Source organism: Carassius carassius, chromosome 40, assembly GCF_963082965.1.
Source record: "Carassius carassius chromosome 40, fCarCar2.1, whole genome shotgun sequence".
Taxonomy (NCBI): domain Eukaryota; kingdom Metazoa; phylum Chordata; class Actinopteri; order Cypriniformes; family Cyprinidae; genus Carassius; species Carassius carassius.
Genome location: NC_081794.1, coordinates 7,053,244 through 7,071,450, shown reverse-complemented (window position 1 = coordinate 7,071,450; position 18,207 = coordinate 7,053,244). Strand labels below are relative to the sequence as shown.

The 18,207-nt window shown below is 36.3% G+C and overlaps 1 protein-coding gene across 1 annotated transcript; it reads left to right on the top strand.

Moving 5' to 3' along the window:
- The first annotated feature begins 3,029 nt into the window (after positions 1-3,029).
- Positions 3,030-17,890, top strand: LOC132122047 (RUN domain-containing protein 3A-like). Its single transcript, XM_059531906.1, has 12 exons — positions 3,030-3,236; positions 3,417-3,539; positions 7,299-7,414; positions 7,513-7,640; positions 8,478-8,563; positions 8,770-8,859; positions 9,052-9,132; positions 10,216-10,378; positions 10,524-10,681; positions 14,357-14,476; positions 14,643-14,737; positions 16,632-17,890. The coding sequence occupies exons 1-12, from the start codon at positions 3,229-3,231 to the stop codon at positions 16,772-16,774; spliced, it is 1,311 nt and encodes a 436-aa protein (XP_059387889.1). The 5' UTR covers positions 3,030-3,228; the 3' UTR covers positions 16,775-17,890.
- Positions 17,891-18,207: the final 317 nt, after the last annotated feature.

Below are 18,207 nucleotides of genomic sequence, written 5' to 3'. Positions count from 1 at the left end.
TATGTGCTTCATTAATGGCAGTAAACTTCACCAGGTTTCACCAGGACACTAAACCAGCACTCACTTTAAAAATCCTTTTGCAAATCAGTGACAAAATTATGTCCACAGTGTAAGTGGAGATATTAGTTTTCCTAAAAATGTTTGATGTAAGGTTTAAAAAATGGATGTGAAAGAATGCATGGGTTTGTGTTTGATTGGCAGATATTTTTACTGCTATCAAACATTTTTCCCTTCTGTTATGGATCCGCTCTTTCCCTCAGTCTTTCTTCTACTCTAAAACGATATATTTCACATTCTTTCAGCACCCTGCCCTAGATGCCCTCTCACTGCAGTCAGGAATTTCACAGCAGAGCTTCAGGTCTAAACCTAGCTCTGGACATAGACAGTCTCTTCCTGCTTCACATACAAATGCGCTAGAGCATTAAACTTAACATTAGCATTGTTGGTTATTTTTTTTCCATTATGAATCTGCATTACACATCAAGTGTGCACAGTGTTCGAAGTGCAACACTCTCAGTACTCACTCTCAGGCTCGCCAAGACAAGATGTAGATGAGTTTGTTTCCTCATTGGAAAATATTTTGAGATATTTTTTTATAACATCACTTGTTCACCAATGGATCTTATGCAGTGAATGGGTGTCGTGAGAATTAGATTCTTAACAGCTGATAAAAAACATCACAATAATCTACAAGTAATTCACAGAACTCCAGTATAAGTCTTGTGAAGCGAAAAGATATGTGTTTGTAATAAAGAAATCTATTAATAAGGCGTTTCAACATTTTGAACCATTGTTTCTGGCCAAAATACCAGCTATAATCCAAAATAAAACTTCAGAAAGTAACCCTCAGTAAAAAAAAAAGTCTATATTATTTTTTTCAATAGACAAAGCAATATTATGGTTTGACAACTCATGTTTTAGCTGGAGGAGTTTGAAGTTAAATACATATTAATGATGTAATTGTTTATCAAAAAAAAAAAAACAGCTTTTCATTTTACAAGATGGAAATTGATGGATTTGAGTCATATGGATTACTTGTGAATTATTGTGATGTTTTTGCCATCTGTTTGAACTCTCATTCTGACAGCACCCATTCACTGCAGAGAATTCATTGATGAGAAAGAGATGTAAATTTCTCCAAATCTGTTTTGATGAAGAAACAAACTCATCTACATCTTTGATGGCATGATGGTCATTATATTGTGACTTTATATATCGGAATTCTGACTATTTCTTAATTGTGACTTTACAACTCACAACTCTGACTTTTATATCTCAATTCTGAGTTTATATCTCATAATTCTGGGAAAAAAGTTGTGAGATAAAAAGTTGCATTAAATAATTTTTTTTTACAGTGGTGGAAACAGGCTTCCATAGATATTGAATATCTAATATATAAATTTAGCTACAAAATTAAGACTTTCTGGTAAAGATGTATTTTTGTTGTATAAAAATAAGAGTTTGGACCATAAACACAAACAAAAATGGATTAATAACAAACCTAACATTACATTATTTAAAAATGAACTTAAGCTATACAGTAAGGTGTAAAATATCTAAGTAATAAAAGAGCAAAAAGGAAATTATTTATTTATTTATTTATTTATTATTTCTGTTGGTTCCTTATGCTTTTATTAATGTATGTGATAATAGTTGAATACACTGTGATCCTCTATACATGTACACTCACCTAAAGGATTATTAGGAACACCATACTAATACTGTGTTTGACCCCCTTTCACCTTCAGAACTGCCTTAATTCTATGTGGCATTTATTCAACAAGGTGCTGAAAGCATTCTTTAGAAATGTTGGCCCATATTGATAGGATAGCATCTTGCAGTTGATGGAGATTTGTGGGATGCACATCCAGGGCACGAAGCTCCCGTTCCACCACATCCCAAAGATGCTCTATTGGGTTGAGATCTGGTGACTGTGGGGGCCATTTCAGTACAGTGAACTTATTGTCATGTTCAAGAAACCAATTAGAAATTATTCGAGCTTTGTGACATGGTGCATTATCCTGCTGGAAGTAGCCAACAGAGGATGGGTTCCTGATGGTCATAAAGGGATGGACATGGTCAGAAACAATGCTCAGGTAGGCCGTGGCATTTAAACGATGCCCAATTGGCACTAAAGGGTCTAAAGTGTGCCAAGAAAACATCCTCCACACCATTACACTACCACCAGCAGCCTGCACAGTGGTAACAAGGCATGATGGATCCATGTTCTCATTCTGTTTACGCCAAATTCTGACTCTACCATCTGAATGACTCAACAGAAATCCAGACTCATCAGACCAGGCAACATTTTTCCAGTCTTCAACTGTCCAATTTTGGTGAGCTCGTGCAAATTGTAGCCTCTTTTTCCTATTTGTAGTGGAGATGAGTGGTACCCTGTGGGGTCTTCTGCTGTTGTACCCAATCCGCATCAAGGTTGTGCGTATTGTGGCTTCAAAAATGCTTTGCTGCATACCTCGGTTGTAACGAGTGGTTATTTCAGTCAAAGTTACTCTTCTATCAGCTTGAATCGGCCCATTCTCCTCTGACCTCTAGAATCAACAAGGCATTTTCGCCCACAGGACTGCCGCATACTGGATGTTTTTTCCTTTTCACACTATTCTTTGTAAACCCTAGAAATGGTTGTGTGTGAAAATCCCAGTAACTGAGCAGATTGTGAAATACTCACACTGGCCCGTCTGGCACCAACAACCATGCCACGCTCAAAATTGCTTAAATCAGCTTTCTTTCCCATTCTGACATTCAGTTTGGACTTCAGGAGATTGTCTTGACCAGGACCACACCCCTAAATGCATTGAAGCAACTGCCATGTGATTGGTTGATTAGATAATTACATTAATGAGAAATTGAACAGGTGTTCCTAATAATCCTTTAGGTGAGTGTATGTTATGTTACTCTTCTTGTTATATAAAGAAAGAAAGAAAGAAAGAAAGAAAGAAAGAAAGAAAGAAAGAAAGAAAGCTAGATACCAAACAAGCAGCATAATAGTAGCAGGGTTTCAGAACCTATTGACTGAAGCCCTCTAGCGGCCGCTTTGCTTCACTGCGTTCCCAGCGGCACTGGAAAGGTCTGTGCGTCCTTCATGCGCATCTCACCCACCTGGAATAACATTTCCACGTAACTAATCTTATTAATTTGACCTCATAGTTGTTCCACATGAAGGGCTGGGAGTTGAAAGAAACGTGAACCATCCTGAAGCTGACCCGGTGAATGCTGAGGTCAGTATAGAGGAGGGGTGCAGACGGTCGCCATCAGTGTCTCTTTAACAGCGCTCAAGGAGAAAGCCTCAGTTCATCTGCACTGTAACATAACAGTGGAGAATGGCGTTTTCAATTGAACTATCTTCACCTGTCGTACCTCGTCTCTGAATGCGGTTGTGTGTGTATTTGTGGCGTAAGGGAGGGGTCCAGTGGGATGGAGCACAGTTTCATGCAGTCCGCTATGGCTATGGGTGCACAGTCCAAGAAAGGCTTCTCCAGGAGCATCGCCGTGGAGAGAAAAAACCTCATCACGGTTTGTAGGTGAGTGAGAAGCCTTCAGAAGCCACATAACGTTATCGTTACGTATCATTCCATATTAATGTTTATGGCCTTCAGCGGAGTCGTAAACAGGGATGCGTCCGAAAATATCATTTGCTATTTTATTTCATTTAGGAAACGCGGAACGTGTGCACTGTATGAAGAGCCTCGCTGAAAACAAATGTGACGTTTTCACCATCATCTTACAGAAATCTGTAGATTCGGAGTTCGTCAGGTCTGTGGCTGACATACATCGTAAATAACGGATCGCTAAAGATCATTAGTTTTGTTCACTTCGTTGTGTGTGTGTGTGTGTGTGTGTGTAAAAGCATTCTTACTTGGGTGTTTTAACAAATGTGTGTACACAAATTGTTTTTGAAACCGTATATTTGACGCGCTGTGATGTGTCTTCGTTCCCCGGATGATGTTGCTGCCTCCCGTGAGGGCCTCCTGTGCTCTACAGAGAACAGGACTAGCAATGATCCAAATATAAAAGTAATACTTATTATTAAAATACTGAGGAAATTTAAATACATGAAAGCAATTCAAATTTGTAATTTTATTTCTGTAGTTACACATATATTTACACTGTAATACAATAGCAGCAAAGACTTTTCAGTACAATATGTAGCCTACACAAGTACTCTTTTTTTGTGATATAAGTGGTAGTTAAGGCACCTAATAATGTTTGACCAAGGTTTTTCTCTCCAGCTTCTGGCTGTCATGCCATACTCTGCCTATTGTACTCCAGTGGAGGGCTGTACTGAAAGACTCATTGTTGTGATGGTGAAGTCACTGCTGGTTTGGTATTGGCAGGAATAACATTGCTCCATGTTTGACTATGCCATATTATGTGTTAAATGAAATTATATTATGTGTACTGTAGTTTTGCATGGACACTGTAAATGGTACAGTATATCTTCTTTCTAAAATGGCAACAGAATACATTAAATATTATTAATTCAATATGATTATGTTTGGATGTCACCTGTCCAGTGTATTTCAGACACTGGATTATGTTCAAGCATTCCTATGACCATAAACAGAAGATTAGAATTTAGCACTCCGTATTTAAACAAAGAAATAAGAAAAATATATATTTTAATTGTTTATAATATGTTAATTGGAATTAAAGGGGTCATGAACTGAGAAACCAAAATTGTCTTTTGACATATAAGAGGTCATCAAAACACCTGACCACTGTATGAGCATGTGATATGCAAACTAAAGCTCTCAGCTGGATAAATCAGCCCAATGTCATGCTGGTAATGTTTTGATAGATGACAATTGTAATCAAGGTAAAGACGATTACAGTGATATATAAGAGACATACAGTACGTAGGCGTGTTTATCTGTTATTTTTGATGCGCAACCAAACCGTGCAACGTTATTTGCTATCTCGGGGCACTGATCGCTAAAACATCATGTTTCTGCTTGAACACAGTTCGTTATACTGATGTAGTTGTAAAAGTAATGTACAGCGAGTGTTTTATAACCGATGCTCACCAAACAGGCATGTTTTGGTTCCAGTGGTGTTTATGTACGTATGGGCATCAGACATTCCAGTCCAAACACAGACACAATCGTTTGTTCTGACAACTTTTTCATCACTGTTCACTAATAACGTTGAGCCGCCTTCAGATTGCTGAGTCTCCACACATGCAGAATGTTTCCATTTTTCATTTGTATTTTGGTGTGTTTAGTGATTCTGAATAGGGCCATATAATAGTTTATATGCAGTCCTTTGGCACCTCCCTGTGGTCTTATTTGGTATGGCAGGTTGACTTGTGCTTATTTGTTAGTTACTTTATACTTGAGCTTTAGGTACTTTTAAGTACTTTTAAGTTAATGAATGCCTGCAGTGACATTTTTTAAGTATGCAAAAAGAACACTGAATATTTAAATCTATCTTGTATTTAATTTTCTTGAATACTTAAATGGAATTGAAAAGTAGTAACACGAGAATGCAATGGTTTTTGTGTATAGAACATGATGTGTGTGTGCGGGGGTTGGGCTTGTGGTATTGATTCAGAGAGTAGGGGGGCCTCGGAGTAAAAAAGGTTGAGAACCTCTGATGTAGTGTTTACGAGAGAGGCGAACGCTCAGGTCTACACAGAAACTAAACGATAAAGATGGGTCTGAAGATAAAAAGTCAGAAACTAAAAGACAATGCTGCGCTGACTATATTGGGTCCAACAGTAATGTCACAACACACAAGTGTAACTGTTTTTATTACATGATCACTATTAGTTAAGAAGAGGTGGTTCATGGCCCCTTTAAAAGAACCATCATGTTTATAAAGAAGTAGTAACTAATTTTTGTAATTGTAACAATTACATGCTTAGGTGAAGTAACTCTTATGAAATTTATGTCGATGAAATTTGTTCCCTCTAATTACTTCATTTTTCCCAATATTAGGTGCTTCACAAACCCAGGGTAAATCCAGGTGGAACTCCCTTTCAAAAATGTGGTACATTACGTAATCCAGATTTTATTCTAAGAAGCCCCATTTGATATATTTTTTCTAAACACATTTATAGCAAGAAAGGTGACATTGGGTCCTACAAAATATTTTTAAAGATAATTATTATGTTAATAGCATGACAAAATAATATCATGTTGTGTAATACAGTTATACATTAAAATTCATATATAAAACATTACGTACTGTAATGCATCTCACTCAGTTGGAAGCAGTTATATTCATGATTTTTCTAAGGATTAAGTAAGTACAGTAAGTAGAAAATGGTTTAGATATTTATCAGAACGATTCAGTTAGTGCATTGATCCAGATTAGTGCTTCTAGCAACAGATTTTAATGAGTAGACTTAGTGTATTAAAAGAATTGATATCTTATCTTTGTATCTGAAATAGATTTTGTTAAATGCATTGACAAATGTAAAGAAATTCTCTTTGATGTTGATTGGGGTAATTTTTTACCTATAGATTACCTTGTGAAACCATGCTCTTTTTTTATTTTTTATTATCCCTTGTGAAAAGGAAGTGCATTTGTATTGACTGTGGACTTGTAGTGAACTTGCAGAAGATATAATAATACAAAATAATGGCCACTTAAATGCACTTAAAGAGAGTGCGTTTTCATGATCATGTTTCTTAGCAGGTTTAAGTACACTTTTATATAGTTCACAATGTCAAATTAAAAGTTTACATTTTAAATTATGTTTTAATAATCTTTATTATTAGCTATCTAACATACTAAAGCACATGTTATTATATGTTATGTTATTTGATAGTACATTTAAAGTTAATATGTTTTTAATGTACCAAATTGCAACTTCATCATACAAATATGTCATTACAAATATAAGTCAAGTTTCAATAGATATGACATTAAACACAACAGTACTATATTTCAAAGACAATAATGATATAAGTTCTAGTTAATTGGGTCAAAAACATACTTAAGTTCAACTAATATAATTTTTTGCAAAACTCAATTGTAAATAACATGCCAAGTGTCTGAAAATATATATATAAAAAAATATTACTTTTTAGAAGTATGCTAAAGTGTACTTCTTTTCACTTGAAATTTCAGTCATGGTCCACAATACATACAATATAGAGTTAAACTTATTGAAATATAAAGACACTTTCTTGGATACAGATGAAATCAACTGGAAAAACAAGTAGAGAAATAAAATAATATGGAATCAGTGGTGTTCTCTAGGTATTGAAGCAAAATGGAAACCAGGTATTTTGTCTATACTGAAGTAGATTGTATTGTTTGTGTTTGTATGGCAGGTTTTCAGTGAAGACACTGCTAGAGAAGTACACAGCAGAGCCCATCGATGACTCGTCTGAGGAGTTCATTAACTTTGCTGCTATTCTGGAACACATCCTCAGCCACCGCTTTAAAGGTAAGAAAGTATTGCATTTTAACTGTAGAAGAACATTAGGAACATATTTAAGCCAGTGATATAAATGAAGGCCATCTCCCACATCATGTCTTTTGCAGGCTCTGGCAGCTGGTTTGATGGTCAGCGCAGTTTTTGGGACTTCATCCGAATGGCCTGCAGTAAAGTGCCCAATAACTGCATAAGCAGCATTGAGAACATGGAGAACATCACCTCCTCACGAGCAAAGGTGGGAACACAAATATCTGTACCTAGTTAAAGTAGAACGGGTAAATAAGACCATAATCATTCAAGCCTTGATTTAATACACAAACAAAAAATCCATTGTACATTTTTGTGCCACAGTTATGGTAAGATACAAGTATATTGTAATACATTCAGTAAGGTTCATAGTTCACTAAAAAATGAAAAATCTGTCTTCATTTACATTTTGTTCCAAATTTGAACGACTTTCTTTTCTGTTTCTGTCTTCTTTTTTTTTTTGCTGTGGAAAATGAAAGGAGATATACTAAGAAATGTCTCAATGGATATATATATATATATAAAAAAAATTTTGCCCACATATTTTAAGTCAGCTTTACAAAAACAGTTAGGTTACCAACTATCTTCAAAATATTCTTACTATAAATATCTTTAATATCTTTTTTTTTTTTTTTTTTTTTTACAGAAATGAAATGACATGAATGTGAATAAATAATGACAGAATCAACTTTTGAATGGATTTTTTTTTTTTTTTTTGGGTGGAATACTTTTTAGGAATCAATTCATTTAATTATTTATTTGATGTTTGGGATAAAAGAGCATGATGTACATACAAAAACATAATGTAACATGCAGAACTGCGATAAAAATGAATCATTGCCATGAAATACCAAAATATGATTGTTTTTGGAAATTTTCATTTTGGTGAATTCTAAAATTGTTTCTTCAAAAAATATGATTTTGGTGTTTTATTTATAATGTTTTATTCTCATTATTTACAAATATTCTTTAATGTTTCTCTGCAGTAAATGCATATAGATGTTTGATATGGTTCGTATGATGAAGCTTGCCTTGCTGTCTCTAGGGCAGAGCATGGCTACGGGTTGCACTGATGGAGAAACGGCTGTCTGAATACATCGCCACAGCTTTGCGAGATAGCCGTACCACCAGGTCAGACTGAAAGAGAAAAAACTTAATATTAATCAAACTACCAATATGTTCCTTTTATGCAGTCATACGCAGTCATCAATGCACATATCCAGTGTAAGCATAACAATTGAGACAGCCATTACACTACTGCACTATCGAATACATAAAATGGTGCGTTTATATAATGTAACTGTGTTCATGTATTGCATGTGTGTGTTTGTCTACAGGCGGTTCTATGATGAAGGTGCCATAATTTTGCGAGAAGAAGCAACTGTTTTGACAGGAATGCTCATTGGACTTGGAGCGATTGATTTTAGGTAAGAGAAGGGTAATGGAAGGGGTAATAGCACACAAGCTATGTTTCAAAACTAACTGAAATGGAACCTTATAATTGATTGATGTGGAATGTTTTTAAATAGCAGAAACTCTGCACACCATACTCATGTAATGCATATGATACTTTAATGCAGGTTTTGGAACTCAAGAATAATGTTATGCAATGTTGTCAGTTTCTGTTTGAAAGGGGAGGCTCTGGATGGGAAGTCTGAGGCTGTTATTGACTACACTCCTTATCTGAAATTTACACAGAGGTGAGTAACAGTCATTTCTTATAGTATAACACAGGATCTTTTAGAGAATGGTGTGGGCTTTGATGTTTAGACATTTCTTTATTCTAGTGCTGCATAATTAATCAAATTTTAAACATATGTGACCCTGGACCACTAAGTCTTAAGTCACTGGGGTATACTTTTAGCAATAGCCAAAAAAACATTGTATGGGTCAAAATTATCGATTTTTCTTTTATGCACAAAATCATTAGGATATTAAGTAAAGATCATGTTCCAACAAGATATTTTGTAAATTTCCTACCATAAATAGGTCAAAACGGAATTTTTGATTGGTAATATACATTGCTAAGAATTCATTTGGACAACTTTAAAGGTGATTTTCTCAGTATTTCGATTTTTTTTTGCACCCTCAGATTCCAGATTTTCAAATATTGTCTGATCCTAATAAAACATACATCAATAGAAAGCATATTTATTCAGCTTTCAGATATATATATATACAGTATATATATATTATATATTATTTTGTGGTCCAGTGTCACATATTGTTATTGTTGTATTCATTTGACATTTCCTTTAACCTGTGTTGTTAGCATGCTACCACATGATTGTGGTTGCCAGATATTATGAGTTGAATCCCTTAATTTATCTTCCCATTCTTCCAATTGATTTTTGAGAGAAGCCTCTGTTTTATATACTTTGACATTTTTTATAATGTAGAGAGTCAGTTATAACCATTATTGTGCTGTCCTACTGTAAACTAATGGCATGCTCGATATTTATATGGTTTTCTGAAAGAAAGAAATATTTTCTGTTGCTGCTAATACTGCATTGTAGTTAACGGTCAACTGATATCAAATCTGATCACATTGGAATATGAATACTATTTTATTATATAAAAAATACACAAAAATGGTTCAAATGTATTAAATATAATATTCACTCAATATTTTGATTTAGTAAATGTTCAGACAGTTTCAGCAAGTTTTTTGATGACTCATGATTCTTTGGTCCTGGTCAGTGCTGGTCAAATTGACCAAAATCAAGAATTGCTGCTGCTCTGTTTCCAAAGCAATGATATGTTGTGTTGTGTGTGTGGTTCAGTTATGATTATCTGAGTGATGATGAGGACGGTCAGAGCGTGGACAGCAGTAACAGTGATGACAGTGTTGAGCATCCGTACGTCCCTCTGGTCACAGATGAGGAGAGCTGGAGGAACAAGTGCCGCAAGATGGAGCAGAGGTTCAAGATCATCAATGCGCAAAAGGTTTAGCACACACACACACACACACACACACACACACACACACACACACACACATACAGGACAATACAAGATTTTCTTTACTGGTTATGTAACTCTTTAATGAATATGTCATGTGCTGAAGTGCATTTGTATTATTTGTGTTCAGGGGTACCTTGAGGAGCTGGTAAGGCTGCGGGAATCTCAGCTGAAGAATGTGCAGATGGAGAATAAGAAACTAACAGCTGGACTAGAAGAACTGCAGCTGCAGAGCCAGAAAGAGAAGAGAGAACTGGAGAACATCATTCTGGAGCTGCAGGAACAACTGTGAGAGAAATACACCCACACACCACTGATTCTTGAGACATGGGAAGTTTATGGAATTATTTTAGATTAAACTGTTCAGACATGGTCAGTTGGTGAAACATTTTGCTTCTTCCATTTTCCCTATGAATTATTCAGTATGTATTAAAACTGTCTGATTCAAAAACATGCACTGTTACCATCTACAGCCGCGAGAGGGCGCTCTGTGCTGCTCAGTGTAGACTACAGGAGCACTGAGCAGCATAGAGCGCCCTCTCGCGGCTGGAGACGGTAATGTTTTCTCTTGGTTCATTTCTCTTAGTTAATTTCTCTTGGTTCATGTCAAATTAATTTTGATAAAAAATTCCTAAATGGTAGTTTACCTTGTCAAAAATAGCTCTGTTCACAGCGACCCATTTCGGTGAATGTCCCTTTAGCCCCTGCCACCAGCCAAATGCGGGTTATTTTGTGTTGTGGCGGGTAAACTCGCTTCACCTACAGGCCACCGTAGTGGGTAAATAAAAATAGCATACTGTTTCACCCAGCCGGTGGACAAAAAAGTTAATTTCCCTGGTGTGTGTACAACACACAATACAGTGTAATATCATCCGAAGCAGCTTCGTGGAGAAAGAAACGGCTGCGTTGTTCGCAGTGCAGTGTTTGCAGCTGAAGTTAGTGCCGCTGGCGGAGTGATATATTTGTTGGTTATTTACAGTACGTTTTATGGCACACGCTCATGATATACAAGATCGCATGAAGAGTTGAATTTGTTATCGCGCACAAATTTCCGCTTACTGTCACGTCTCTGTCAAACCTCTGTAAGTTCATTCTCCTCCAGCATTCTGCAACATTTTAGATTATATGGACAGTTTGTGTTTGTCTTATTGTTATCTTATTGTTTTTAACCGAAATGTTCCGACTTTTAAAAAATCTGTTCCTCCCTTCATTCAAAATCACACCGCTCCACTCCATGCTCCGCTCACATACCCTGGTCAGGAGTAAATGACGACTGCTATGTTCATTATTACATCCAACAACAAAACACCTCAATTGCTCAAGTGTGCGTTTCCCGTACAATGACGTAACTCGCTGATTAACCACCATTGTACGATGCATCGTTATGGAAACGAAACTACTCACGACTGTTTACCGAAACCATGGTATCTGTGTCGCTGATCCTTCGTTCAAACTACATTGGTTTGAGCCGTCGTCCTTCTTCTTCTTCGATCTAATGGCTGACTGGAGCCATGAGCACATACCACCGCCTTCAGTTATTTGGTTTTAGTTTCTCTTTTCTTCGACTCGAATTATGCTTTTGAAATTATGTTATGTAGGAGTCGAGTAATAACGAATCATTCATTTGTTCTTCAATACATTATATACACACACAGAGTTAAAAATGTGCTCTTTTCTGATCCCAATGTCAATAATGACTACACTGCATTATTATGCTGTTGGAAATGTATGGAGGAGGTGGGTGATGGCCTGATGGATGGGTGATGGAAGCACACATGACTCTTTTGTGTCGGCCACTTCTGCAGTTTGCAGGTGGCTGAAGAGGGTGCATGGCTTTGGTGATAGCTGGCTACTGGGAGACAGAGGATATCTTCTTCACCCACCTCCTGTCACCTGTGCAGCATCCAGCCACCATTGCAGTTTAAACCATTTCTTTAATCTGACATAACATCTGTTAAGTATTTGGTTTATTTGCTGATACGCATTAAATGAACACTTAAACACACACACACACACACACACACACACAATATTTGCAAACAGTGTCTATACTGTGTGTGTCTGTCTGTCTGTCTGTGTCTCTCTCTCTCTCTCTCTCTCTCTCTCTCTTTCTATATATATATATATATATATATATATATATATATATATATATATATATATATATATATATACGTACATTCACACACAAACACATTTGTAGAAAGTATTCTATTTTATAATTCTGTAAAAACAACAAAATCACTCACTTATTTATGCATTTTTGTTACTTTATTTTGGTACAATCATTTACTATAAAAATACTGTGAATTGAGTGTTAACATTTAATGTAAGTGAAAACCTCTAACACACTGTTTTACCAATATTGTTATATGACAAATATGTATTTTGGAATGTTTTTACAAAGGTAACTCACTCGACAAACTCACCGTTTCTTCGCACAAACAATACAATGGCTGCGTTCCAATCGGCATGATTAATGCTTTCAGAGGGCACTTCGAAGGGAGAAAAATTGCGAGGGCCACGTTGCTATATACTTTCAAACTGCATTTGTAATAAAAATAAAGGTGCGGCGCAATCAACAACATCGACACAGCAAACTAACGACGAACTATGCTTCTAACTGCAGGTGAAGAGCTGTCGTTCCAACGACACAAGTTTGCAATGCAGTTTGCGAATGTTCGTTTGAACTATGGTTTCGGGAAACACCAAATCGTTGAACTACGTTGGTAACGACGGAACTTGCGAACATAGTTGGCAAACGACGCTAAAACAGCAGTGACCAATAACAGTCGTGGGAGGGGCCTCTGAAAAGTGATGTCAGTTTGACCAGAATCTGTGAATAGCTTGCTCTGAGAAAGTGCTTATGATTTGTGTGGGGGAAAGAAAATGGATTTTTATCATTATAGGGTGGTTGTGTACACACATTGCCAAGACACATTTATGTTCAAACACCATGTAAAAGTTCATTTTGCATCCAATGTCCCCTTTAAGGACCAGTTCTCACTAGTTGCTTATTAGCATGCATATTACTAGCATATACTGTTTATGAGTACTTATAATACACATATCAATGTGTTTTTCTACATGACCATATCCCTACCCCTAACAACAACCTTACTATTAATATGCTGCAAATTAGGAGTTTATGGAGGCAGAAGTCATAGTTAATAGTGAGAATTGGTCCCCAAACTAAAATGTGATTCAAAACTTCTTGACTGTTTATGTTTAATAATAAAATTTTAATACTACTATAAATCTCACCAGAGCCTTGCTGAATTCAGAATAAGTTAAAGTTTAGAAAGAGCACATTCAGAGTGACAGAAAACTTTGATATTTCCTTACTTTTTAAATATAAATATCTGATTCAAAGCGTTTATTGTCATGTACCCAGTGAGGAAAACAAGTTTCCCTGAGCAAGGAAATTCTTACTCTGTTGTCCACAATGAATGCCAAGACAGTGGAAAAACTAATCACACACAAACACAAACTATACACACATACATACATACAGTGTAAGAAACATAATAATAAAACTATGCTACAGTATAGGATGACTGCTAGTAGGACGACTCTGATCATGTTTAACTAAAAACATGGTTTGTTTTAAAGATTTATTTGTAAATATTTTAATTATTTAATTATATGACATATTGTTTCATGGTGTGAAAACAAATGATTTTAGGGGTTGTGAAGGATGATGTAATCCCATACTTGTAATAAAATAAGAATAAATACAGTAAACTGAATATGTAGAAATAACTCATTACAGTAACAGATGCAGGTTGGCACTACATTTTGCATTTAGAACATTCTAGTGATCATCTCGAATTCATTTCCAAGTGTTGCTATTTTTAATAGTATTGGCTGCTAAAAACTGTGACAAAGACAGTATCGAATAATCTGTGACATACACTTACACACCAAGAACATACAATGTTTTTGTCTTTAACTGTATCCCAGGACAAGTCTGATTCCAGGCGAATCACATCCACTCTCTAAGGATTTGTCAATCCCTCTTGTTAGCCAATGGCCATCACTCCAAAACTACAACAACCAGGAGGACAGGAAACTGTACCACAGGTGATGAGAGGCTCTCTTTTATGTGGCCCAACAGTTTACTCAAAATCCCACGCATTAGCCCAACAACTGGCTTTTGTATTGCATCTAGTCTGTATTGCATCTAGAATGTGACACAAATTCAGCTGCAAGATACACTTATGCCTTTGGGTCTGTTGTTGTCTTTTAGGGGTAGTTTCCCCAGCCTGGAGCCACATATAAGTTTAACCACAGATTCTCAGAGGATGGAAAGGAAACAGAATTTAAAAGCCTGGTGCACAGCAGGTACATCTTAAAATCTGGTATGTGGTACTGTAGCTTTGTTTTGACTTAGCTGTCTAGTCCAAATTGGTTTTGGTGGCTGATCAATTGAACTAATGGCTGTTAGATGGTACAGCAAGTTTTTGAAGCATTTTAAAGTTTGCCCAAAAGTCTTAACGTTAACAGACTTTTGACTATCAGCATGAGGTGTGGTCCTCCTTACATCTTATTTTGGAAGGAATTATTTAGACACGAGGAAACTGACAGACCATATTAGACCTACCATAGGGAAGTATGCAATTGTAGATGCAGTCCTCTTCTCCTCTCTCATGACTCCGGTACGCTGGTGTGAGGGCTGGACTATAGTTATTCCTTATCAGCAATAATAAATGACAACACACCAATGATCCAGTCAATTCTCAATGGCCCACAGCCATTTCAGTCTTACATACATAACATTAGAAAAAAGATAATTGCAGCTTCTGTTTCATGTTGACTCTAAAGGAATAGTTCACCAAACAAACAAAGAAAACAAATAGCTTAATTTACTAATATTTGACCATTTACTTATGTGTCGTGAATGTCATTTCAAACCTGTTTGAGTTCCTTTTCTATGTGGAACATAACAGATGACATTTTGAGAAATATATGTCATTTTTTTTAGTCCATATGATGGAGGTCAGTGTTAACCAAAATAATCTGGTTACCAACATTCTTCAAAAGATCTTCTTTTATGTTCTGCAAAAAAAAAAAAACATGAAGGAGAGTAAATTATGTTTTCTTTTTTTTAAAGGGGTCATATGATGCTTTTAAAAAAATCATTATTTTGTGTATTTGGTGTAACAGAATATGTTGACATGCTTTAATGTTATGTAAAAAAAAAAATATATATATTTTTCAAATACTGTACATTATTGTAGGTCCTCTATCCCCCGCCTCTCTGAAATGTGTAATTTTCTACAAAGTCCCTCCTTCCGACAAGCGCAGTCTGCTCTGATTGGCCAACTGACCCAGTGCATTCTGATTGGCCGAACATCGCAAACACTCGTCGGAAATGTAATGCCCCTTTTCATAATTGTAAGCTTTATCTTTCAAAATAAATGTAAAGACAGTTAATAATGTCCTTAGATTTACCATCAGTTCAAGCCCGAAAGGGGAACAAAGAGGCATGACAGACACAGTGACGAAGCTTGTATGTGTTTGCAGTACACAAGCCACAGACGGTTAAGACAGCTGACTCCACTGTGTCTCTCTCTCTCTTCTCTCTCTCACACACACACACAAACACACAATGCGCAAAACTCTGCATTTGAACAGTCAATAGGAAATACTTTAATAACAAAACGTTCTTACAGTAGCTGATTCAGAAGCACCAGATTGTTGTAGCAAAGTCAGAATGACCTCCTCTCCTAGGATCACGAAACGGTCATCCATAAAATACATTGCTGTTCTGTTGTAAGTAATCTTAAACATTCCTAAATGTATCTAATTTCGGAAGGACACATGAAGTGCATTTGCTTTCTCCTAGATACACACAGCATCTCCCTGACATGACTGCTTCAACACTAACTGCGGTTACTGAAACCACGCCTTCTTTCTTTGCACGAACATTCAGCATTATGCAAATATTTCCACATAGTGATGTAGACGTGGGGGCGTGTTTGAATGAGCTGTTTCAGGGGGGCGTGGCAGAGTCTTAACTTTGATAAAGAATATTTATTTGGATTTGAGACTTTAGTCTTTGCAACTTTAAAGATCTTCTTTATGCACCAAAAGCTTGTAACACTCCAAAGAGAAAGGGAAAATTGAAGTCGCATCATATGACCCCTTTAAATATCCCTTTGAGTTTGTCATTTTTTCGTTTTTTTCTATTATTGGTGTTTTACAATAATCCCTATTTCTTCCGTTTTCCTTTCAGAAAAAGAATACACTCCCTCTATGTTAGGTCTGTGTGGTTCTCTGTCCTCTTTACCCAGCTGTAAGTCCCTGCCAAGCCTGAGGTCGACAGAGTGCCTGGTAAACATCAGCGCAGAGCCCAGTCCTGCTCTAACCCCCAGCTAGGGACCACCAAATGAGACCAAGCAGAGAGAAACTGCACAGTCAGCTAAGACATCCAAAAGATACCATGGCTCGGCTAAAGCCTGTGTAATACCTGTTACACCAATTCTCATGAAAGTATCATTGATAAGATATAGCTAGACCTCAGTAGTTATGACAAGAGATATTTTTTCACAGATTTACCGTCAGAACTCTTCAGATGCGGAAATCTTTGAATGTCTTTGCTGGTCAAACCTTTCTCCTGACTTGTTGTTATATCCAGTGAAGGCAAAGTGTGGACTATGCACTGACAGACTTGAGTCCTGAAACCAGTTTTCACTACAGCTTCATGTATCAAAGCCCAACACAGCTTTCCCACATCGCTTGCAATTTAAAATCTCTTATGGGAACATACATACTGTACTTACAGAACACATATAAACAAAACCGGTCAGACACATACAGCCAGAAAATAAACAATGAAAATTTGTGAAAGCGTATTAGTATTTTGACATAATCATCACTTATTTTTTTCAATACTCACATTTCAGTCATCTAAACATCCTTCCTCTGCCAAACGTCATGCAAGAACTAAACAAGATGTGTATGTCTTTAAGTCTGCTGTATAATTACAGTGGTAATAAAATGAAAGACATTTCTGTAATTGCTGCCTTATTCCTCTTTTCTTGCCTCTTGAAGTAAGTCTGAAGATGGGATTGCTATGTACATGATGGCAGTATAATATTGCTGAATGACAGTGAGTGAAGTAAACATATGGACCAGTGTATATCTGCAAACTGTGGTATAGTACTGTATGTTTGAAATCTATTTGGCATCTGTTATTGCATTATTACAATATGTCTGCAATGTGTGGGTCATTTTCAGTATATTAGCAGCAGATTTGAAACCTTGCATTGATTTGAATCATATTAGCAAGCTAGATTCCCTCCCTCCATCGTCAGTGTAATTGAAAGTCTACTTGTTTAAGAATGTGTGTGTTGTGTTAGACAGCTGTTCACCTTCAATTAGCGTTAAATAATTTTTTTAATTCATTGCTCATTATTTCTTTGTTTAAAAAGCCATTGGAAACTATGCTGTTTGTCACTTAAAATCGCAATAAAACTGCCTTTTTTGTCCTAATGTTTTTCATTGAGTCATATTTGTTCACTGTGTTTATTGTTTGTCCCCTCTTTTCTTGTTTTTAGAACTGTAACTTGACAAACACTTGATCCAAATACTTAAAAAGCTGTGTCGTTCACTTCAAACAAACATGAACAAATAGCTTCAGTGTGATTTTTAGATTGTCTTTTAAAATCTAATTTTATTTTACATGACAAGGCAAATCAATTTGGTTAACTGTACCTTATGCACTATGCCAGCCAGGCCAGTAGATGGCGATGTCACTTTGTGCAGAAACAGCTATTTGGCATAGGCCAATTTGTGTTTTTGTTGTTATT

Bases quoted from the DNA above. Each gene is read 5' to 3' on its own strand.
- LOC132122047 (XM_059531906.1), top strand. The intron at 3,540-7,298 runs GTGAGTGAGAAG...TTTGTATGGCAG, and splicing joins AACCTCATCACGGTTTGTAG to GTTTTCAGTGAAGACACTGC. The intron at 10,682-14,356 runs GTGAGAGAAATA...ACTGTATCCCAG, and splicing joins CTGGAGCTGCAGGAACAACT to GACAAGTCTGATTCCAGGCG.